The sequence below is a fragment of the Carassius auratus genome, chromosome 44, assembly GCF_003368295.1.
Source record: "Carassius auratus strain Wakin chromosome 44, ASM336829v1, whole genome shotgun sequence".
NCBI lineage: Eukaryota > Metazoa > Chordata > Actinopteri > Cypriniformes > Cyprinidae > Carassius > Carassius auratus.
In genome coordinates this window covers 7,999,793-8,025,589 of record NC_039286.1, presented here as the reverse complement: position 1 = coordinate 8,025,589, position 25,797 = coordinate 7,999,793, and the positions used below count along the sequence as shown (strand labels likewise).

The 25,797-nt window shown below is 35.9% G+C and overlaps 1 protein-coding gene across 2 annotated transcripts; it reads left to right on the top strand.

The window, feature by feature from the left end:
* Positions 1 to 687: 687 nt before the first annotated feature.
* LOC113062356 (rho guanine nucleotide exchange factor 2-like) lies at positions 688 to 23,873 on the top strand. Of its 2 annotated transcripts, XM_026232165.1 has the most exons (23): positions 688 to 941; positions 5,893 to 6,055; positions 11,004 to 11,071; positions 11,260 to 11,323; positions 11,501 to 11,630; positions 11,832 to 11,837; positions 12,044 to 12,150; positions 12,749 to 12,892; positions 13,176 to 13,426; positions 13,905 to 14,030; positions 15,297 to 15,414; positions 15,505 to 15,753; positions 15,889 to 15,965; positions 16,073 to 16,248; positions 17,411 to 17,478; positions 17,838 to 18,026; positions 18,406 to 18,504; positions 18,615 to 18,664; positions 19,074 to 19,115; positions 20,001 to 20,051; positions 20,152 to 20,463; positions 20,649 to 20,838; positions 22,498 to 23,873. In XM_026232165.1, exons 1-23 carry the CDS (start codon positions 879 to 881, stop codon positions 22,566 to 22,568), a joined length of 2,814 nt encoding a protein of 937 aa, XP_026087950.1. In that variant the 5' UTR covers positions 688 to 878; the 3' UTR covers positions 22,569 to 23,873. The 2 variants fall into 2 exon arrangements, with proteins under 2 accessions (XP_026087950.1, XP_026087951.1); XM_026232166.1 differs by lacking the exon at positions 11,832 to 11,837.
* Positions 23,874 to 25,797: the final 1,924 nt, after the last annotated feature.

The window sequence follows — 25,797 nt, the reverse complement described above, 5'->3', positions numbered from 1 at the left end:
TCTCTGAGAAATGCTGAATGTGTTGGCGTTAAAGTTGGTGCTAAATACGTCATTGTTTCTTTGAAGGTGTTCAGCACTGGGTTTGAGAGTCGACACTGCTGTTGTTGCTCTAAAACCATCATTACATCATGACAAATGATGGCATCTGAATAATGTATTTAAACCACATAGATGTTTTTCATCATATAAAAATGTTACATGCCCAATAATAATATGCAGAATATATATATATATACTACTATTGCAACTCTCACAGAAACTTATCATGGTAATTCTATATTTAGAAGTGTATATTATTTTTTTATGTATTATTATTATTATTATTTTACACATCATAGCTGATAAATATTATAAGGTTTATTAAAATGTAAACGATTTATACATATGTAGTGATATAATTATGTCAGTTTAAAAATTTTATTTAACATTACATTGCATGTTGTCAAGGTGGTTTACTATTTAATGTCTTTTTCTGGCTAAATATAAAACAATAAAGAAAAGACGTTTACTTCTTGATTTAAAAATATTTACAATATGGCATCAGTTATTCATAAAGTTAAGAGGACAAAATAGCACTCGTTTTAATGGAACCATATACAATTAATATATAGCCGACTGTTATCTAAGCGGTTTGGGATACAGTCATCTTGCGCTTCCTGAGAGAGAGAGAGAGAGAGAGAGAGAGAGAGAGAGAGATTATTTCCCTCAAAGTTACCGCACTGTGCTGTTCTGTGAATGTCTCCTGCCTTTTAAAAACGCTGCTATTAGACATACGCGCTGCCAAAGAGGAACTTTTATCTTAATTATTGGGATATACGTATGGTTTTGCCGTGAGAGGATTCGTTTTTCGTTGTACTAAAGACGACTAGAATATCGCAATGTCTCGAGTCGCGGATTTGTCGAAACTTCGCCAGGAAAGAATAAGAGAGATCAATCAGCGGGTAAGTGCTACCACGCGACCTCGAGTATTCGTGTTTTAACTAGAATTAAAACTATTTGGACGTTCTGTTTGAAATATCCACTTTAATATTGTTTAATATTGGGTTGTCACGCTTATATAGATTATAATATTGTCAATAAAAATATTTGGTTTTGAAAAGTATGTTGTCAGTTTTCTGAAGTGGTAACACTGCTTCAGAAAAGCACTGAATGTGTTTTGTGACTAAAATTACATCTGCTATTAACCTATTGGTTGTATAAACGTAGGTAATATGATGTCATCTTTGGTATGATGGAAAGGCAGCACAGAAACTGCTTCTGTATAAGCATGTGAACTCGTCTACACAGGAACAGTTGCTGAAATAGATGTCATTGAATAAATACGTTTTAATATGACTTTTATAGAAATTCGAATATAAAGATATCATGACAACAAAGTTTAAAGGGTTAGTTCACCCAAATAGCAAAATTATGTCATTAATAACTTACCCTCATGTTGTTCCAAACCCGTAAGACCCTTTATCTTAAGAACACAGTTTAACATATTTTAGATTTAGTCCGAGAGCTCTCAGTCCCTCCATTGAAGCTGTGTGTACGGTATACTGTCTATGTCCAGAAAGGTAAGAAAAACATCATCAAAGTAGTCCATGTGACATCAGAGGGTCAGTTAGAATTTTTGGAAGCATCGTAAATACATTTTGGTCCAAAAATAGCAAAAGCTACAATACTTTATTCAGCATTGTTTTCTCATCCGGGTCTGTTGTGAGAGAGAGTTCAAAACAAAGCAGTTTGTCATATCCGGTTCGAGAACGAGTCATTCGATGTAATCGGATCTTTTTGAACCAGTTCACCAAATCGAACTGAATCATTTTAAACAGTTCATGTCTCCAATATGCATTAATCCACAAATGACTTAAGCTGTTAACTGTTTTAATGCGGCTGACACTCCCTCTGAGTTCAAACAAACCAATATCTCGGAGAAATTCATTTACTCAAACAATACACTGACTGAACTGCTGTGAAGAGAGAACTGAAGATGAACACAGAGCCGAGCCAGATAATGAACAAAAGAATGACTCGTTCTCGAGTCAAGAACCGTTTCTGTCAGACGTGTCCGATTCGAGAACCGAGGAGCTGATGATATCTCTGCATGTGTGATTCAGCGTGAAGCAGACCAACACACAGAGTGCCTGAACTGAACTGATTCTTTTGGTGATTGATTCTGAACTGATTCTGTGCTAATGTTATGAGCGCAGGTAAACCGAAGGCTTGAATCAAGGGCAATCATCGGCAATGACACCATTACGTTGAGTGCAAAAGAGCTGGTGAGCCGTTTTCTTCAACCGGTTTATTCAGTTCGATTTGGTGAACTGGTTCAAAAAGATCCGATTACATCGAATGATTTGTTTGCGAACCGGATATCACAAACTGCTTTGTTTTGAACTCTCTCTCACAACAGACCCGGAAGAGAAGACAATGCAGAATAAAGTCATAGTTTTTGCTATTTTTGGACCAAAATGTATTTTCTATGCTTCAAAAATTGTAACTGACTCTCTGATGTCACATCAACTACGTTGATGATGTTTTTCTTACCTTTCTGGACATGGACCGTATACTGCTCACACAGCTTCAATGGAGGGACTGAGAGCTCTCGGACTAAATCTAAAATATCTTAAACTTTGTTCTGAAGATAAACAGAGGTCTTACGGGTTTGGAACAGCATGAGGGTAAGTTATTAATGAAATCATTTTTCTATTTGGGTGAACTAACCCTTTAAGCCTGCTTAGATGCTGCATTTGCACAGAAGCAAAGCAGCATCAGATCCAGTTCTGATAGTAGAAGTTGAGATGGGTTAGAACTGCAGACTTTATTACAGCTTTTATATAGCATTTATGTGCTTTTGGCACTGAATGTGCACCTTTTTTGTCCAATTATTAGCGTCAGTATGAGTTTGAGTTGTGTGGGTGTTACTGAGTGGGAATGTTGAACAACAAAATGTGTGTGTGTGTGTGTGCATAGAAAAAGATTCAAGAGCAAGAGAGCCAAAAGAGAGGTTGCCATAGAAATAGCGCTCAGTTAAAGCATCAATTCCAGGTTTAGGTCCGAAGGCAAGATTTTTTTAACAGTGAGATGTGTTTTTGCTCACACATACACGCACACCATCTCACCACATCTTCTTCTAAGTGGTGATGTCAAAGGTCAAACTGATGTCAACATCAGTCTGGGCATTTTAAATTTAACCAGCGGTGGCCAAGCCCTGGTTTGCTTTTATTTACCCTGTCCTGCAGAGATAAACCAATGTAATTTGCCAATCTTTGTCAAATTTTACATTACCAAGCACTCTCTGGTGTTATTTGCAAAATCCAACAGCAACCAGAGAGCGGAGACGCATGTTGTCACACTATGTGGGGTAAGTTGTCACAGGGAACCTGCAATTAAACAGCCTTACAGGTTTGTGTCTCTCTGTAATTGAACCAAACTTTAGAGTTGATATACACTCTCTGTGACAACTAGCCCCAGTCTCTCGAGTAGTTATGTCGACATTGGCTTTTGAAAGAATGACTGCTGTATTGTAATTTGCTTTTGTGTGAGAGTGTTTGCGAAGAATGTCAATGTCAACTAATCAGTCCTGCTTCCCCATAGAGCAGCTTATCCAGGCCATCGGCCCACAGCAGGCTGTACTAAATCTGGAGCTGGGACTATTCAAACTAGACCACTGACATTAAATCCTGCCAATCTCAGCCCATTTCCTTGACGGCAGATGACACCAAAATTTTGACAGGCTCGCTGAACCCAGACAACAATATGCTGAGGGCACATGGTCCTCAAGCTTTTGTAGAGAAAGTTTGATTCAGTGTAAGCTTTGTGAACTACGACAACAGAGGTTTTTTTTTTTGTTTTGCATGCTCAAATAAATTAAATTAGCCTGACATTATTTTTATAAACGCAGAAAAGTAAACTGTTCCTATTTTGTGCCTCTGTGGTTTGTTATATACAGTCAAACTCAAGTTTAGTTACAAAAAAGTGTCACTTTATCTACACAGACCACATTGTTTGTTCTCCGATTTAGCATGAACTATTGCGACTTCCCAAATCTGCATGATGATCGCACACACACATACTGTACCAAACAATTCAGAAACATCCTGGAAGGTCTGGGTTTGAACAAACTAGGTCAATTTAGATTTAGTAATTAGATTGCAATATCCTGCAGGTTGTAGTCTGCTACAGATGAACACACTAACCGGTTTTTAATATATTTTCTGTTGCTTACTTCCAACACATGTTTGTGTTCCTGTGGCAACCTTTACTCATGCCTCGTGCAGTTTAGAAAGAGGAAGTGCTCTCTCATTACTTCCTCCTTTACATGTCAAAAGCGGGGCCAATTTTCAGAATAGGTGATCCCAAAACAGGGTCTGGTGCCCGCAGAAATTTAAAAATATGAGACATCTTATCTTAAAAATTCAGTTAACATTTCAAAGTCATGTTTGGGATTGTTTGTCTAGACATTTAACCTTCTCTGTCCTTCATTTTAACACATTAACTCATTGTAAAACATACATAAAAGAGGAAGATGGTCAGCTTGGGCTGAGTAGAGTAGTTCTTTAATAGAACTGACTAGAATATTAACCAACACAAGCTGCTGGTCAATTCTTTTATGATTGAGAACAATGCAGAGGTACACAGCTCAGAACTTTTGATGGGTTAAACTGGGTTTACAGAGTTGCACTGTTAATTGAGCAAAATGGATACCTGGACTTATTCAGTTTAGCTAATTTAAAGCTGGAGTGTGTTTGTGTTGAGCTGTAAAAGCCATAATTACTCTGGAGAGACTGGAAAATTATTTCATGACAACGCAGATTGGCTGAGCAAATATCCCGTTAGCATATGAGCTGCGACGTCAAAGGCAGCAGACAGGAACATATATGTGTGGAATATTTCATTATATTATAGAGGATGATTTGCTAGTGGCCACTCAAAATGTAAAACAGCTCGGATGGTTTGCTCAAAAAAGCCCTTCTACACTGTACCAGTGAGAAAAGATGGCAGGGTTCAAGCTAAAACTGAAATTATTCAAAATAATATTCGTTATTTGAAATAAAGCTGATATAAAATATAAATATTAGAAACACTGAAATGGAAATAAAAAGGATGCTTTTGTAGCTGAAAAATAAGTTTACACTGAAATAAGCTGTACTAACATTACTGAAACTAAAATGAAAATAAAAGCTAAATCTAAATATTTGTTAAAAACTGATATTAGAAAGCTACATAAAATTACTGAAACTTAATCTAACTCATAATACTAATAAATACCTGTCTCCATTAATTGCAAATGCACATCAATTGGTTTTTTTATCAGACTGTCCACAAAGACCCTCACAGGTTGAAAGAGAGGACAAATGCAGAAAAAAATAGAAACAAACTTATCAAACCAGGCATGTACACAACAAAGACACACAAATAGATGACGTTAGTCATAGAAATGAGAGCCATTGTTTGCATGAACTACATGAGTGACTTTTTAAAGTGGCTGATAGGGTTCATTTGTCTTTCCTTGAAAGGCTGATAAGCTAAGATTAGCGTTTCCAAATAAAACAGTTCACGAGCATGAATGTGAGATATGTTTCATGATTAAATCTTTTACCAATGTATAAAACCTTCTAGACATTCAATATGGCCATTGTTGGAAGTATGTGCTCCTCCACAACGGTGTTGCCTGTACCAGTTCGGCAGATGAATGGTTTACACAAAAGAAACTGAGATGCAATAGTGTCATTATTGTCTGTTTGTGTGAGTGTCGATTGTACTTTGACCAGCTCAAAGTTAATTAGTTTTTTCATATAATGATACTAGGCTAATTTTACTCTGGTGAAGATGATTTATATGTATACATATATAAAGATGCCATGCGTGATTTATTAATTTTCAGAGTTTTTGTGTTTTGATTAGAATAAAGAGAAGGAGCGCATGAGGGATCGGGAGATAGAAGCCAGGGAGCGCGAGGCACGCTACAGTAATGGCCACCTCTTCAACTCTCTCACCGTTTCTGGAACCACGCTCTGCTCGGCCTGCAACAAGAGCATCACTGCTAAGGAGGCTCTCAGTTGCCCTAGTGAGTCACACACACACACACACACAAACACACACACATACACAGTACATCACACTCAAAACTAGGGGTGTGCGGTATCACAATTTTTAATCTTGGACAAAAGGTCTCTACGATCTGCTTTTGAAGAAATATCGTAGTATCGTGCTACAGCGCACATCCTATCAGCTACAGTCCTGGCACCTCCGTCTCAATATATACATTACTATACATGAGACATACATTCACATCAAATGTTAACTCAGCGGTAGAGTTAAACTCACGGGACACTGCACTTATTCGCAATTACAAAATAACATCATTTGCATGTGCTTTAAAAAGGCTTGACGGTTAAGCATTTAATTTGTGTGCTTTTTCTGAGCGTGCACACATGCAACACACACACACTACACGCCTGTCAAGCAGCGCCTGATTACTGGACTAAGTTATCTTTCGCATCTGATTGCGATAATACTGCCAAACACACACAAGGTTTACATATAAAAACAGTTGGTTATGTCTAAAGAGAAAGTAAACAGAAAAATGGCTGTCTGTATGTGTGCAGCTCTTAAAGCGACGCTACACTAATAGTACTAAACATGCTGCCACTTTTCATTAAAGAGATAGTTGACCAAAAATGTTTTATTCTGTCATTATTTACTCACTCTCATATTGTCGAAACCTGTATTCATTTCTTTCTTATTGGAGCTGAACACAAAAGAAGATATTTTGAAGAATATGGATAACCAAACAGTTCCTGGTCCCCATTGACTTAATAGTAGAGGGTGGAAATACTATGGAAGTCACTGGGGAACAGCTATTGTTTGGTTTCCCATATTCTCCAAAATAACTTTTATGTTCAACAGAAGAAAGAAACTCATTTAGGTTTAAAACAACTTGAGTGAGTAAATAATGACAGAATTGTCCTTTTTGTGTGAACTTTCCCTTTAATGTTAATAAAACAAAAATGCTCTTGACTGAAGAACTTTAATACAGTTTCTTTAATAAGAATCAATGTATAATTTATACAGTGAAGTGTATATATGGTGTTTTATTTTCATATTTGTTCATTCAATTTCAATTTTCTCTGCTGCTAAATAGTCAAGTCAGTATAGATTGTAACAAAGCAACTGAACAGCATTAAATACTTGCTTAATAATAAAAGCAACATGACAAACAATTGTGATAAAATTGTGAATTGCGTTTTTCCTGAAAATAATTGTGATATAATATTTTACCCATATTGCCCACCCCTAGTAAACCCATTTTTGCATGGTCTAGCATAAGTCTAGAGAGCATTTACATGACCCCATTTTAGCAATTTTTTACACATTTTGGCAGTCTGTTTACACTGGAATTGCGTTTTGGGGTTCTGAAAACACAAATTTCGAAAACTGCACAAAATTTTTAAAGTTATGCTATTATCATCTCCGCATAAACTACAAAAAAACATGAATTCTTTTTAATTGGTGATGCGTAGTATAATGTGTATGTGCGCATGCATGTAGTGTTTTTTTACAAAGTGACATCGCCAACTACTGGCCTGGCATGCATTATACAGCATTTTTAGTTGCTTTTTGTGGATTTGTGTAATCAGGGATCCTTTTTGACAATGATGTCATCTGTATGTGAAACGTTGCAAAAGCAAAAATGTAAAAGTACAATTGTTGTTGGGTAAACATACCCATTAGCAGTCAGTCCTCAGGTCTTTATGATATTATGGTTTTTGTTACCCCTTTTTATCACTGAAACTCTACAGAAGTAATAGCATACCCCTACCAAACAAGATGATGTTTGTTCATCATTCATGATAGGATGTTGTGGATGTTTGTTGCCATGCGTTTGCTAAGGTGTTCTGGGTAGTTTTAGCATGGTGCGATGTACTTGGGTGTTCTGAATAGCTTTTGTATTTTACTATGTGGTTGCTAGGATGTTGATATAAGTCTACAACCTTGGCCTGGTACAAGTCTAAAAAGCTGATTCCCAAGACTATAGGAAATTCTAGTTTCTTTCCCCCATCTGATTTTCTTCACTATTTTCATAGTATGCCTGATAAATGCTTTGAAAGATGACAGCATATCTCTCCTAAATAAGCCAACTGATTGGATGTATCATTTATGTAGAACTCATGAATAAATATTTAACTTTGTGCTGATGTTTAATACTTATGGTTGAGGATCTGAACACAAGCTTAATGATAAGTGTGAGCAGTAGTAATTGTGATTAGACACTGATTATATGTAAAGTATAATAGCATTACCGTTCTTGATTAATGCTTGCTTACATCCTCTGTTGATGACATGCTCCTGAAGAAACCCTAAGAGGAGCTTGTTTGCGATCCTGCCGATCACATCGCAAAGGCTATGAAAACAGCCACTTACCCCACTCCTTTCAATGATTATTTCCGGCTTTCTTCCCCCATTCCAACTCCCTTGCTTTCTTTCCATGATTTTCTCCAGGACTATGAGCTTGAGACGAACATAAGCCTCTTTATTACTTAGAAGCAACACCTGTCTAACCATTTTCTCTTTTTTACATTGCATGCATATGTTGCAGCCCTGAACTGCTTTCTTGTGTCTTATAATGTGGTGAATGGAGAGTATGTGGAGTACTTTTAGTGGCTGGTCTACCGCAGCATGCCAAAATAACACACACACACACACACACATCTTGAAGTTAGATTTCTCGATAGTTTCTTTAAGCAGGCCCAGCCCTGCAATGGCAAGCATTTTCACACGCGCACACACACACACACACACACACACACACACACACACACACACACACACACACACACACATATATATATATATATATATATATATATATATATATATATATATATATGTATATATATATATATATATATATATATATATATATATATATATATGTATGTATAAATGATAAAATGCATAAAAACTTTCATTCTCAAAGGATGCTTTGTGGCGTAATGTCGATTACCACAGAAGATAATATTCAGTTTTTAACAAAATCGTGGAAGGCATTTACAATATGAGTAAACAGGGTGACGCTCTGGAAGAGTTTAAAAGCGTTCAAAGGTTATTTTAGCTGTATTTTAGCTTCTTGACTTTTTGTTGTCATGGTAGTATTGAAATTAACTTTTGCACAGACAGGGTTAGTAGTGTTTTATCATTTGAGTCTCATGTTAATATGTATAATGATATATATGTATGATGTGAAACAAGTTAAAATGATTACGCTTCAAACTTAACTTGCATTAAACCTGAACAGCTGGTGCACTCTCACACCCTTTCCTGTTTCACTGTGCTCATCTCTCATTTCTTGTTCTCTGTTTGACTATTGCTTTTAGCTTCTTCCTTATTTTGTCATCGAGATCAGACAGTACGAGCCACTCACTGATGAGCTGCTCTATGCTCGGCTGCTCTGGTCTGGGTATTGATTGCACTGAGAGCCTGTGTGGGTGTTGGACCTTGTAGTTTGTTCCTCTGTACACAGCAAGAGAGAGAGCAAAGGCCATTTGAACCAACACCTTTGAGTGGGATCAGATCTTAAAGAGAATTAGATAAATGTAGCTTATATGCATAAAGCTTATATGCATAAATGCTGTTTTATTTCATTTTTCGTAAAAGGAAAAGGAATAAGGATGTGAAAAAACTACTTATTTTTAGAAATGAACCTAGTGGGTTGTCTGAATGACTTGCTAATTGGTTTTAAGGAAGCGCTGGATAAAGGGCTGGTTTCATCGATGGTTATTGCGATCAAAAACAACTGGACAAAACACAATGGAATGGACCAGAACACAGACACTGTGTGTTTTAAAATATTTTTAGCTTGATACGCCTTTTAAAAGCAAAACACTGCTAAAATGAGTCACAGTGCAACTGCAAAAGACATCTGTTTGCATGTATAAGGTTGTAGCGGTGGAGCTTGAAAGGGCATGTATTTCATTTTATGAAGAGTCTGTCAGCTATATACATACGCTACCATTTAAAGGTTTTCGGGTCAATACAATTTTTATTGATACATTCGATTGAGAAAAAAAGTGACAGACTTTTAGAATATGACACATATTTTCAACTTCAAATAAATACTGTTCTTTATATTCAAAATTATATTGAAATTATATACATTGAAACAAATGTATCTCGGTTTTCACAGAAATATTAAGCAGCACACATGTTTTCAGAATTGATGATAATAATAGGAAATGTTACTTAAGCACCGCTTCATTTTTGACATGCTCTGCTGCTCTTTGGGTGATTATTTGGAGTCGTGAAGGTGTATGTTGTGGGATATTTAGGCCAGGGAAACTCCGGCAGAGCCCCTGTCCCTCTTCCTTCCCAGCAATACTCAAAACAGGAAGCAAAGCCGTTCTGAAACAATATTAGTTCAGAGACAAAAGCAATACGGCATAACCAGAGAAAATGTTCAGTGACTAGTAGCATGCCAGTAAGAAGATCTAGAACAAGCATTTTAACGCAGACATAGACAGAGGTCAAGAGGGAGAGAAAGAGAGGCAAAAAATGAATATGGTACATCTGAGAATCATTTAATTATGTGATGTAATGCTGGAGAGGACAGAAAGTTAGAGTACAGGTTAGAGAGAATTTTAGGTATTTCCTTACTGGAAAATCCATTGTAAGCCACTAGCCCTTTTTAAAAACCCAGTGGTTGGTTTCTCACTGGTTTAAGCTCATAGATAATCGTAGATCAACAATAAACCAGTAACTTATCAGTCTAACATAGTCAAGATTGTTTTTGGCACACAGTGGTAATTCAGCCAGCTAATGACTAACTTAGACCAAGCAGAAATCAAATTAAGAGTTACGTGGCCATGAGAACATCAAAGTCATCATCAATCACATTTCCGAATACATGAAGAGAGTGTGAGTGTGTGGTTTTGCTGAAGAAAAGTGTGTGAAGATTATACCGTCCGATGATGAAGTAAAATAACAGTGGTTTTGCTGTCTGCTCTTTTTTTTCCCAGCCTGTAATGTCACCATCCACAACCGCTGCCGGGACACACTACCAAACTGTGTCAAAATGAAACAAAAGGTGGGATATTAGTGCACGCACTTCTCAAATGGGTTACTTGGAGCACAGACTTGCAGACACTGGCTTTGATTCATGGTATGATGTCGAAGAAATGCATCTTAATTGGGTCCGTTTCCATGAAATGTTTTATTAAAAAGATTTAGTCTAAATATGTCATAAATTTGATCTGTCTCTATGTGTCACAATAGCAACAGAAACTAGCGCTGATGAGGAACAATTCAACCTATCAGAATGTGACGCTGAGGAATAAAGGTGAGGATGTGATGGAAAGAAGTACGCTGTTTACATCTGATAGTTATATCTGATATTAACATGTTAATAAGTGGCATGTGATTAGATATCAGTGAGACGTTCATTTGAATATGAGTCAAATTGAGTAAAAGCAGGTCTTAACGTGACAATACTCTCTTTTTTTGTGCCTCCCTGAAGCCCATTTAAAGGAACGGCCGAGCTCTGCCATCTACCCATCAGACAGTCTTCGCCAGTCACTTCTCGGGTCCCGTCGCGGACGGTCTTCCCTCTTACTTTCAAAGAGCGTCTCCACCAATAACATTGCAGGGTTAGTGCCAGAAATGACAGCCAGATGCATAAAATGGGCACTTGTCTGGAAAATGTACCAACAATGAACAAGCTAAAAATGCTGTTTAAATCACATTTTTTGTTGTTGTTGCGAAATATCTACAGTATATATAGAGAGACCGTTCTAATCACTGTCATTTTTATCTTTTTGTGATTTTGTGTGTGTTTGTGGCTATTGTAGTTTAATGTAAGCATTTTTGTTTGAATTTTATACTTCAGTCATTATTCTTTCAATCTTTTAAATATTTTATTTTTATTATGATGCCTGCCTCTCATTTCATCATATTTCGTTTTGTTTACTTTTTTTCTGTGTCTTTTGCATGGGATTGCACGCATACCCGTACATCTGTTTGTATGCATGCACATGGTGTGTGTGTGTGTGTGTGGATGTAGGACTCTGAATGATGACTCTCTGGGGCTGCGCAGGATCTTGTCTCAATCCTCAGACTCACTCAACTTCAGGAGCAGAACCATGTCCATGGAGTCTCTCAATGATGAGGGTGAGACACACACCACACGACGACACACGACCAGCATTCAACCCAGTAGATATAAAGTAAAATATACATAAAAGGTTTAAATAAGTATGATTTTATTAAATAAATTAATACTTAACCAGCATTAAAGCATTTTTAGCATATCCATCATTGTATTACAATAAAGACTCTTCTAACGTCCATAACTGTTTTCAACATTGATAATAATTAGAAATGTTATTAGACTTATTAGAATGATTTCTGGAGGATCATGTGACACTGAAAACTGGAATAATGGCTGCTGAAAATTCAGGATTAAATAACATTTTAAAATATATTACAACAGAAAACTGTTATATTTAAATGGCTATAATATTTTGTAATATTCACAATTTTTACTGTGTTTTTGATTCAAATAAATGCAGCCTTTTACTGATAATGTATGTTATAAAGAATTTAATCATTATGAAGAAAATATTTTTTTTTAGAGATTTAGAGCTGCATTTTTGATTGGTGTGATTGGCTGTCGACCAATTTCAAAATTCCATGACCTGACCTGTTAGCCTTAAAGCTGAAGTTATAATACAGAAATGGTTATAGTTATCCTTCCTTTTGCTTCTAGGAGAGGGCTACTTCACCTCTCTGCTGGAAGATCTGGAGGTTGAAAGCCAGGAGTTTGAAGCGGATTCCTGGAGCATGGCAGTAGATTCCACATACTTACAGACCCACCGGAAAGATGTTATCAAGAGACAGGACGTCATCTATGGTTAGGAAACAGTGCAGATATAAGTCTAAAATCTAAATATGTTCATGACTGTAAATGGACCGTTGACTCGATAAAAATGCTATTAATAGTTCCACATAAACAGCAATGCATTTCCAGATTCTGTTTTTACTTTTCTGAGAATGAAAATTAGCACTTTTAATGTCTTCTATTAAATATATATATATAAATCTACAGTATCTACCCTTTTTATAAAGACATTCGTTTGGGTTACATGTTCAACAAAGGCCCATTAACCTTAACAACCTCTCGGATATCATTTCAGAGCTGATCCAGACGGAGCTCCATCACGTCCGGACCCTGCGGATCATGGATGGGGTGCTCAGGCGGGGTATGCTGGAGGAGGTGCAGCTGGAGCCGGGGGTCGTGCATGCGCTGTTCCCCTGCCTGGAGCGCCTGCTGACAATTCACATGCACTTCCTCACACAGCTCCTCACCCGGCGCACTCAAAGCCTGCAACCTGACAGCACAAACAACTTCACCATCAATCAGATCAGCGATCTGCTAAAACAACAGGTAGGAGGGCAATTGTTAGTTTACGTGGGCGGAACGAGGTAAAAATGCATTTGGTTACATTTGACCTGCCTTATGGGATTTTGGATGAATGTGTCATTTTTAATTGCCGGTTAAAAGTGTGACATATACATGAGAGCTTTCAATTTAATGCATTAATTTAAAATAAAAATAAACAGTTATTTATGCAACAGTGCAACAAGTCGGTCTGGGAATGTGTTTTAAAAGGTTTGCAAAACTACACAGCATCTTAAAAGATATCATGCATTCGTTGCATTGTTGCAAATGGATGATATTGTATGAAAAAAACCTTTTGTAGAGGGAGTCGAAAAGTCAAAAATAAAGAAAGAAGAAAAAAGTGACAAATGGAAATTGCAATTGAAACTTCATTCTCTCTAAATGTATGAGAGTGGGAGGCTGGAAGCTTTCAGGTTTCAAGGAGCAAAATGTTCATAGTGCAGTGTCTTTGTGTGTACGTCAGTTCTCAGGTCAGTGCGGGGACGAGATGCTGAAGGCGTATTCTGAGTTCTGCAGTCGACATATGAAGGCTGTCAAACTCTACAAAGAGCTGCTGGCCAGAGACAAGAGACTGCAGCTCTTTATACGGGTAAGAACAAGAGTGCCGGACGAGGGTGTTTACTGTCAGGTGTTGAATAACCGGGTCAGGTGTTGTCTGTGTGTTGCTAGTGGGAGGACAGAGTGGTACTGAGTGATGAATGCATTAATGGATTAAATGCCTGCAAACTCTCATAGGTGTGTGAATCATCAGACATGTTCAGCTCTTATGTTTGTAATAGCTCAGTGTGGGGCTGTCACGATAAAAACTGGTGACATGTCACAATCATTGATGCCACAGCAGTAACTTCTATGCTAATGAAAGCAGTCCTTTTATTTGAAAAGTTTAATATTGTCAGGAGAGTGTTGTGGAAAGTGTTGGGCCCATGGTGAGACCCATGTTTGTCTTTCAACTTTCTTGTCAAATCTCTGCTTCCCTATTTTAATAAAGACTCAAAACCAACAAAAGTTTTAAATATTAATATAAATATTAATATTAAACCTAACTTAATATTAAATATTAAGTTAGGGATGTGCCAGCAGTAAACTTCAGGTAAATCTCTCTGGTCAATTTCTTATATTGTTAATAAATTATATGAATAGTTAATAAAAACAACAACAATAATATTTATTTGTTTGTTTGCTTATTGTTTGTTTGTTTGTATCAGCATCAAAAGTCTTTTTTGTGGCAAAATCTAAGTATTTTAAAGAAGATTGGAAAATGTACTTTTATATATTTTTTATATATTTACTATATTATATATTTTTAAAAAAGTTTTAAAATGTTTTCTGATACTATTAAGTGGGTGATATAAATTAATAAATACATGTATTTTGATTATAATGGTAACTAATTTTATTAGTAGTAGAAGTGTAACATTTCCTCTATTCCCATGTCAGGATCAAAAGCTATTTTCATTGCAAAATTGAAAGTATTTTAAAACAAAAAATACTGGCCAAAATGAAAATGTATACTATATTATATAGTTGTTATAGTTATTACTAAATATAAAATAAACACAAATAAATGTACGTTTGTTTTAAATGCTACGAGTGTATTTGGGCATCAGAACATTAGAATGCACCGTATGAGGGAAAGTTTTCAAGGACTTTTATTACAGTCAGACTTCTGTTTATAAATGAGTGTTTTAGTCATTAAATATTTGTTTGGCGAGTCCTAGCTTATTAGACATGATGTTATGATGCCTGTCTAAAACCAGTGTTCTTTAAGTGCCTTCATACACAAATCTGGCTGACCTTAAAACCTTAAAGTGTGTTTAGTTACCAGTCCAATCATCCTTGTCTTTGTCTCTCTCAGAGAGTGAGTCGGCATCCTCTCCTGCGTCGTCACGGGTTCCAGGAGTGCATCCTGTTGGTCACTCAGCGCATCACTAAATACCCTGTTCTGCTGCAGCGCATCTATGACAACACCAAAGGTAAGACACAGGCGTATAAATGTTGCCAGTCTCAATATTACCTGTATGGGTTAGGACTTTTTAGACTGACTTTTGTGTGTAACAATGCAGACAATCCAGAGGAAGCTGCAGGTCTGTCTCAGTCACTGTCTTGTATACGAGAGCTGCTCTGTTCGGTGGACCAGCAGGTGTTGGAGCTTGAAAGGACACAGCGGCTGCAGGAGATCCGGGCCAGGGTCGACCCGCGGGCTGAGGCCAAACTTCGCTCCGGAGCCCTGTTCAGACCAGCCGAACTGCTCCGCAGGCAGCTGATACACGAAGGCACGCTGCTCTGGAAAACGCCCAGCTCTCGCCTCAAAGGTAGCGGAGCCCGTGGCTGTTTATGAGGAAGTGTTCTGTGATATGTGTCTGTGTGAGAGGAAAAGAGACACATATGTTATTGTAATAGTGGACATGATTTAATCTACAGAATGTCCCGTTTTCTTTGTGTTCTAGATGTACAGGTTCTGTTGATGACTGATATTCTAGTATTCTTGCAAGATAAAGATCAACGGTACATCTTTGCCAGTTTGGTAAGTTACTTTGCAATAAAGTGGTAAACTTTTGCATGTAAGATGCTGTGATACCTCGAATTGTGAGGTTTTATGAAGAGGATTTTTTCTTCTCATACTCTCTGTAGGATAAGTCTGCCGTGGTCTCACTGCAGAGTCTCTTGGTCCGAGATATAGCCAATCAGGAGCGAGGCTTGTTCCTGATCAGCAGTGAGTCCAGCCCACCTGAGATGTACGAGCTTTACGCTGCGTCTAAAGATGACAGAAAGACCTGGATACGGCTCTTACAGCAAACAATCAGCAGGTAAATGCATGCAAAAACACGCTCTTAACACTCCACAGCTGCCATTTGACTTCTTCGAACATCTCTCTTCGCAATTGAATGGAAAATCCCATGAAAGCACTTTTCTGTATTGTTCCTTTGTGTTTTCTTTAGAATCGGGACGTTGGGGTGGGACATTTCAAAGGGATATGTCAGTTCTGTGGGAAGCCTGACTTGCCAATAGCCTTTGTTTATGTTACAGCTCAGCAAAATCAAACCTGACAGCTTGCAAGGGACACCTTTCCAAAAATATAAAGACATCTAAGAAAAGATATCATTTATACTATGCAGAAAAAAATTGTATGAGTGACATTACAGAAGGAATAATGCCAAATATGGTAAATATTTATTTAGTAGTTAGTTAGTTAGCAGTGCTAGTTTTAATATTATTAATATTTATAATTATAATTAATAATTTAATATTAGTAATTGTTATTCATAATAATAATAAGAATTATAATTAATTGCTATTCAATTATTTATATAATTATTAACCAAATATAATAATATTTGTTATATTAATCTTTTTAATTATTCAGTTTTTACTCTGTTTTTTTTTTTTTTCATGTTAATACCCTCTTGCTGCCCCCCTGGGATTCCCCGGACTGCAGATTTAAAACCCCCTCTATACACTTGACACTTTCAAAATGAAGACGTTCTTACCACTTCCTTTTTATGTGCACTTTTTGTTACATAAGACATAATCATAGTCTCATTGATCACTAGGAGAAGATCCTCGGCCCATGTTGAATTGGTTTGCATTGGTTTATTGAAATAATTGTTTTAATACATTTTAAAATATAATTTATTCATGTGAAGACAATGCTACATTTTCAACAGCCATTACTCCAGGCGTTTCTCCAAATAATCATTCTGATGCTGCGCAAGAAACATTTCTTATTATCCAGCAAAGAAAGGACAAGCATAAGTACATTTTCAGTTTCATTCAAGAACTATATAAAGTGACTAATACTTTTGGTCCATTTTCCCATGAGAGAAAGACTGTCCATTTTAAATTTGTATACTTGTTAAACGCAGGGACACTAGTGTATATGACTGCAGTGCTAATGGACATCCACTAAAAGGCACTAAACTACCATTTCTAAGGGTCATTCTCATTTACCTTCGTGGTTTTGTCACACAGCTGTCCATCAAGAGAAGAATTCCCTCTCATAGAAACAGAGGACAAGGCTCTTCTGCGGAGACTCAGAGGTTGGCTTCAATCACTAACGCACACACATTCGCACACATTATTATTTTTTTTTTCAAAAGATGAATCACTACAGTGGGTTAAGGACTGAAAGAAGCATAAAGTTGTTCTGAAAAGCTCAAAAGAGCTCTCACCCATCTGTCAGATCGGTTGGTTACCGATCTCAAGGCATTTTCTCAAAACAAACAAGCTAGCTACAACAACAAAAAAAAACTTGTCTCGACATATACCGATTTCTATGCGTCTTGACATCTGTACACTGCATTTGAAGGCACAACAAAGCCACTATCGTGAGTGTAAAGAAGCTGACGTTTATTTTTTTATTCAAACAGCACTTTGTTCCTCATGCTCTCTGTTTCAGCTGATATCCAGCAGAAGGACAGGGAGGTGTTAGAGCTCCTTCAGGAGCGGGTCACCCTGTTCTCTGACTTGGCAGAGGTCATGGGAGGTTATGAGGTCATGCTACCGTCCTGTTCCAGAAACCTGTTCAGAGCCGAGTCTCCTCAGGCACCTCGCGGGGAACAGCTGCTCACACAGGCCATAACTGAGGGTAAGACAGACAGGATGAAGCAGGGCCTTCCACCTGTATGAGGCTTGTTTCACCCTCAAGTGTATATTTATTTCACCACCCATGTTAATAGATTACAGTATTCACACCATGAGAGTATGTTTTGCCATTTTAGGTGTTTTTGCAATAAGTAAATCCTTCAATTCTGATTTTATGTAAATGTAAGAATGTACAGATATTTAAATAAAAGCTTTGAAGTTTCAACATCTGAGCAATTGAGAAATTGTCATTAATATGAAAAATTATATTATGGAAAGTTCACAGACCATTTAAGCTAAATCTTCTAAACATATGCTCATGTTCAGATCTTCAATAATATGTTGTAAAATGTCATGATGTATCGTTCTCTTGCTCTCTGCAGTGGACAGATTGACAGAGCTGTTATTAGGATCCAGTGTTGAGGTTCCTCTGCCCTGCAGTTCCAACGGCCTTCACAATCACACTGGAGCGCTAGTAATCAGTACGTGTCAAATACACAACACACAACATGTAAAAGAGTCTGCTTTTAGTGTGTCTGATTGGCTAAATACACCTCTTTATCTGACCATTGTGCTTCTTCCATTCTTCTAGATGGAGAAGAGGTATTAGTCAATGGCTCTCAGGAGAACCAAGCTACTCAGGTACACAAAACTAACAGCTTTGTCAGAAAATAAGCGTATTATTTTGATCTATGTTGAGTTGTTCATTATCACACTTCTCTGGCATCCACATTCGCCTGCGTCAAATATGCTTCAGAAAATGCAATAATTATGCACATAGAGGGTCCGATGGTATTGCTGAGTTTTTATGTAATCCTGAAAAAATAAAAAATTAGTCATTTTCCGAGCCCATCGGAAACTCGCGGGTTTCCATAGCAACCTGAATCTACCAAAAACTCTCCATCACGACTCGGCACTGGTGCTTGAAAGCTTCGCTTCATCTCCCTTTTCATCGAATCATAGTGCTGACAAATGAAAGCTTTTTGAATTAATTTGCTGGTTCAGAATTTTGATTGTGTGAATAATGTAAAAACTTCTCTGGTCTCTTCAGGATGGTAATGGGAATCAAATGGAGGACAAGCCACCAAGTGAGGTACTGACATTTTAGGCTTAGTGTGTGCTGATTATAAATATATATAACTGATTGTTTTACTTTTTGCATTAGAATCTTTTCAATTGGAATGACTAGAAAATGTATAACAAGAAACACCATAACAGACAAAATAACTGGTGATTAAAAGCTTAGAATCTGAATTTTGAAATACATATAGACAATGTGGAAAACTCCTAACTTCTGCTTTTTAATTCACTGGATATTGGGTTAGTGACTTATTATTATTAAAGTAATGCTTTTATTAACCCTAGAATGCATTAAGTCTATCAAAGTGACAGTAAAGACATTTATAATGTTACAAAAGATTTTGGTTTCAAATAAATGCAGTTTTTTTTTTTTTTTTTACTTTTTGTATTCATCGATGAGTCCTGAATACTTTTAACATTGATAATAAGAAATGTTTATTGCACAGCATTAGAATGATTTTTTGGAGTAAACCCTGGAGTAAAATTTAGCTTTGTCTTCACATGAATAAATTATATTTTAAATTGTATTAAAACAATTATTTCAATAAACCAATGCAAACCAATTCAACATGGGCCGAGGATCTTCTCATAGTGATCAGTGAGATTATGATTATGTCTTATGTAACAAAAAGTGCACATAAAAACAAGCAGATAGTCCATAACACTGAAATAATCAACTGCAACTCCATTATTAGCATAAATTATTTTTTCAATTTTACGAGTTTTATGCAACAAATATCGCCCTCCACAATACTGTGCATCACTAGCCTCCTATAAATATTTCAAAGACTCCCAAATTTCCAGGCTTATTTAGACTAGTGTGTGTTTTATATATTTCTACATTATATTCCTATTGTTTTGTAATGATTTGCACCTGAATGTCTCTTTTGTGTTTCAGGAGGTGTCACAGAGGCTGGTGAATCTCGGTGCTCAGCTACACGCTTTACAGGTATGTGTGCACTGCAAAATACATCTGTCAGATTTTCTTAAAAGCACTGATGTACCATCGGGATCCGAAATGAACTCACCAAAAACTCATCCTCTGCCAGGGTGTGGTGATACGACAGGACTCCATCCTAGAGCTCTGCCTACGAGAGAGCTCGGTCTCCCCGGCCACCGCAAAGGCTCGTACAGTTCGCTCCCTGTCCCGGGATGGTGCAAGTGACTTTGGCTCGCTCGGAGAGCTGGCCCTGCTTCAACGGCAGCACAGTCTGCTGCAGGAGGAGCTCGTACGCCTCAGGGGAGCCGAGGGCAAACTCAGGCACAGCGAGAAAGCCAAAGCCCAGCTGGAGAAACAGCTCAGGGATCTTAAGACTAATAGCGCCACTCTAGGGAATGGAGCTGGAAATACAGGCTCACAGGTGAGTTCATTTAGTACATTTTAGTCTAAAGCAGAATTTAAATTCATTTTTGCACTCAAAGGCAAAGTTTAACAAGAAGGATCAGTGCTCTTGAAGTCAACACCACATGACACATACAAAAGTATGTAAGAGCCACAATGTAGTATCTCCCAAATCTCATTCGCTACTCATTTCCTCTTTTCAAGGCCCCAGCAACTCGCAGAGAGAGCGATACCGACCCTAATACTGACACCCCATTGGCTTGCCAGGAGTTGATGGACCAATCAGACGCCCTGCAGGAAGGCAGTGATGTGGAAGTAGATGTGATATCTGATGATGATGATGATGATGACGAGGTGGATTCGAGGGTGTCTCCCCGTTCTGAAAGTCCCAGAGGTCTGTAGATTGACACAGAACCGATATAAATACATATACACCCATATAAATATGATATAGAAATTAAATGTAAAAAATGTATATATACCATATATATATATATATATATATATATATATATATATATATATATATATATATATAAATATGTAAATAAATTAATCCAATAGTTTTTCAAAAGCAAAAATTATATATATATATATATATATATATATATATATATATATATATATATATATATATATATATATATATATATATATAAATATAATTCTTATTAGCAGTATATAAATACATAGTAAATATTGAAAAAAGAAAAGGCAGAGTGATACAAGAGACTAGCAACTGGTTGCTGGAAGTAGTTTGTTCTTTTGAATATGAAATGATTATATATATTTATCTTTATAGACGGTCTGTATAGATGTTCTTCATTTAGAACACTGTAAACTTTGGCCCTTTGTAACACTAACAGCAGCCTACACACATTATTATGCAACCAATGTGCACAACACACAGACACATTGAATCTATCACAAACTTTCCACACTCACTCACCCCCACACAGACAAGTGAACAAACACACACTAAACTCTGTCAGACAGGAGAACCTTCTTGGACTAAACTGAAATAATGTACATTTATGTGTGTTATAGGAGGATAATGGCAATAAATTGTAGGTCTCAATAAACGCAACCAGAACTTTAGGAGGTCATTCACGTTGAACCTACCTTTTATACGTACACTTACATACACAGAAGGCTTGAATTTTAAAGCCCCTTGAGATTAAATAACTTTAGTATCGAGATGTGTTCGAAATGGCATACTGCTCATGCTGCATGCAGTATAATAATACAGTATAATATAATAACAATAATTTATACTTTTATTCAGCATGGATGCATTAAATTGTTCAAAAGCAACTATTTAAAGACATTTATAATATTACAAAATATTTCAAATAAATGCTGTATTTTATATTTAATATTCATTAAAGAATCCTAAAAAATGTATCACAGTTTCTGAAAAATATCAAGCAGATTATTGATGCTGAAAATTCAGCTTTGCATCACAGGAATAAATTACAGTTTTAAAACATATTTAAATAGAATTGTAAAAAAATAATAATAATAATAACAATATTATTGTTTTTACTGTATTTTTGATCTTACTAACCCTTATCCTTTGAGTGGTAGTAGTTTTAATTTAATTCATTTCTATTTTAATGATCCCCTGTATGTATGAATGATGATGAAAGTGTGTAGGTAAATATTTTGCCAAGCTTACAAAGTGTCGTGTTCAAGCATGTGCACTGGATTACGCTGGGAAAATGTATTGATCATAAATATTTTGCACCAAACCTTTTTATTTTTAAAAGAAAAAAATAAATGAAAATGAATTACCTAGCTGTTTTTCCATGACGTATTTTCACTGAAGATCTGAATTAAATGATTTAAACCGTGTATTATTAAAGTTGCAGTTTGTGAAGTTTAACGGCCAGCGTTCCAGTAAGACTATTTACTTTCCAAAGGCCAAATTGGCTTATCAAGTGTTTATCTTACATTTTCCAGATATAAATTATATTCTCAGAAAGCAGTTCATTTGATCTAGATCATTGGGTAAAATGATTTTACTTAATTTTTTTTTCTTCGTCTTCTACAGATCTGCAGGACATTCCGGAAGAGACTGAATCTGCTACAGACCCCCGGGACCGTGAGGTCTCGCACTGCTAATATTTCTCAACCCTAGACTTGCCTGTCATCCGAAGGAACAGACTATAGACTCCATGAGCAGGTCTTCCTCCGAACAGGGAAGATTCTTACTCAGTTTATGAATATTCATTACATTATATACATACAGTATTGAGTTGCATCCAGTAATTTTGCTTATAGCTTCTGTGTGGCCGTTTATGACATGTTAATATTCCACATGTCTTCTCATTGGAATCCAATCATATGGCTTTTGACATCCACGGACCAATAAGTACAGGCCAAAGCATTGTGATGGAGATGGAGTCATGCAAATAATGGGACTTTGCACTTTATAGCGGCTTGAAATGGGAAACATTCTTTAAGAATCTTGAGATTAACCAAAGTAAACAAACAGAAGTGATCCAGCTCAAGGGTACTGGGATTGATGTACTGTGTGTGTGTGAGAAACTCATCACAGTGCTTTGTACAGATTCTGCACATGCTGGAGCCAAACCAGAACAGAGCTTCTTTTTTAAGTGTTAACTTGTTTTTGTGAGAGGCCATTGTAAAGAAATGTCTCTCTCTTGTGCTTTATTTTGGATTTATTTATTTTTCTTCGTTTTAAATGGAACGTTAAATTGTTTTTTTGAGCATGTTGGAGCAGTTAGAATGAAGCCATAACTTGAAATGTGCCAACATAATAGACTGGGACCAAAACTACTGGCTAAATAACAAAAAAAAAAAAAAAAAAAAAAAAAAATTCTCAGAGACTTGAGAGCTTTTTATGAAGGAGTTATATTGCCGTTTATAGCAATATATAGAAATATATTTACATTTATAGCAAAGAACTTAATAAACCCATGAAGGTCATTATGATTGAGTATTATGATATTATAAATGGGTCCTCAGCCCACAGTGTGTGTTAACGGGGAATACTTTGTAAATAGAAGAAGATTTATTGACTGAAATAAATCCCATCTCCAGAATTTACCAACAACATGTGATGTGTCTTACTACAGTTTTGCTTACGTCTTAATTTTAAGAATTGTTTTTGCAGTCACTTGCCTGTGTGCCAAAATTCGCTTGGCTGAATATTGCTAAGATATATTATGCTTTTATTTGAGTCAGTTCAACATTTCAGGAAGCAATGTCTTAGAGATGATTGTAGGATGATATTCTTCATGTTTTGAAGTAACTATAAGAAACATAGGAATTACTGAAGTCGCATCAAAATGTTAATATGGAACACGACAGGAACATTGTTGAAATGTTCACACGGTGTTTCAGATATATTGAAGTGGATATAGGATACACTTGAAGAATTAAAACTGTTGATATACAACATCACTGGGATTGCTTTGTCTTTCATTTGTGTGTGTGAGTAAATCAATGTGAAATGATCAAATTTGTACTATTAATGGGACAATTGAAAATCATTCACTCAACCTCATGTTGTTCCAAATCAGTATTATTATTTTTTTGTTGTTGTTAAAAATAAAATAAGACATTTTGAAGAATGTGGATACCTAAACAGTTGCTGGTAGCCATTGACCTCCAGAGTATTTTGTCATGCTCTGGAAGTCAATGGGTACCAGTGGCAACTGTTTGGTTGCCAACATTCTTGAAAATATCTTCTTTCACATTCAACAGAAGAAAGAACAATGTACATTTTTAGGTGCACTCACCTCCAACTGATCTCATGAAAAAAACTATTTTATGTTGTAACTGGTGGCGAATTTGTATGTATCTAATGTTTCCATTTGTATAAAAACATAACATTTTCTGAAAAAAATGTGGACCTTAAGATCTACTCCTAAACAGTGACCAACAGTGGAGACTCGCACGCACACACACACACACACACACACAGAGACTTTATATATATACTAACTCATCCGTCACTTCACTTTCCTAAACTAAAGTTTGTGTTGAAAGAATGAGTAAATCTATTAGACTTTAAAAAAGAGTATCCACTGATTGGTCCTGAATTTCAGTGCAACACTTTCCCTGCCTTTACTAGAGGAATGAAGTGATGCATTATTTATCAGAGATTTATTATAAAGCATTGACTTACGCAAACTTTCCTTTTCTGCATAGTACAAAACATAGTTTCTTCCTTTCTGAATACATTATAAAAGTAAATCTGAATACAGCTAACCTATCTGTGTTGTTCATGTTTTGTTGTAACCATACCCTGCCCCCCTGGCTGAAAATAGTCTGCTCACCCGTAACCTGATACCATCATTGTCCTTTTACTTCAGCAAGAGCTTAGTGGAACTTACAGTTAAAGATGCACATGGAATGACTAATCACTATAATAAAACTGTGCTTTAACATACACATATCATTCATCTAAAGGAACGTCTAAAGCTAGTAAAACAATCGATGCTAGAGGAAAAGACCCTTTGTATACTAGTTAAGAATTTAGACCAGACTAAATATATGATTTTGATATTAAGGTTCATTCCTAAATGCAAGCTTATAGTTTACAAATATATGTTTTTCACATAAAAATCAAGATCAATCTTTTTTTTATTATTATTGTTTTATAACTTTATTTGTATCACTAATCATGAGGAACTTCTAAAGTTAAGAATGCAGACGGATGCATGATGTAATATTAAGATTCATTCTTAAATGCAGGTTTAGTAGACATATATACATTTTTTTTAATTCCTAAAACCTAAATTAATTTAATTATTTGTATTGTTTTATTTTTGTTTTATCATGTATTTATTATTTTTACTTTACATAAAAAAATATGAAATCTAAATAAAAAGTGGTTGCTTTGATAAAATATCATTTGTTTAGGATGCTATAAAATAATGCTAAGTTTAAAATGTGTAAAATCATTAAAAAAAAATTATGTACGTGTATAAATTAAAATAAGTTACATTAATTATATTCTACAATATTGGATTTAGAATAGTGGGAAAACTTATAAAAAAAACTTATTAAAAAATATAAAATATAAATAAAACATCAGATCAGAAATTATGAAAATAATAAAATTAAAATGTATTACATTTTACTAATAAACCTTATGCTTACTTGTGGTTACTTATAATAAAAAAAGCCATTTTCTCTATGAATAAATATAGAGAAATATATATTATAAAGATAAGATATCTAGATGGCAGTGTGTTTGGGATTCTTGCATTCCAATGCATTGGTGGCAATCTTACTACATCGAGTGTTGTTCCCCAAAGACTTGTTATTATACATGGTCAGGCAAGTTAATGATAGAACAGTGTCTCACAATAGAAAAAAA

Excerpts from the sequence above, each read along its gene's own strand:
- LOC113062356 (XM_026232165.1), top strand. The coding sequence starts at position 879 with ATGTCTCGAGTCGCGGATTTGTCGAAACTTCGCCAGGAAAGAATAAGA. Across the intron at positions 12,893-13,175 it reads GAGACAGGACGTCATCTATG|AGCTGATCCAGACGGAGCTC; the intron begins GTTAGGAAACAG and ends ATATCATTTCAG. Across the intron at positions 20,052-20,151 it reads CTCAGCTACACGCTTTACAG|GGTGTGGTGATACGACAGGA; the intron begins GTATGTGTGCAC and ends ATCCTCTGCCAG.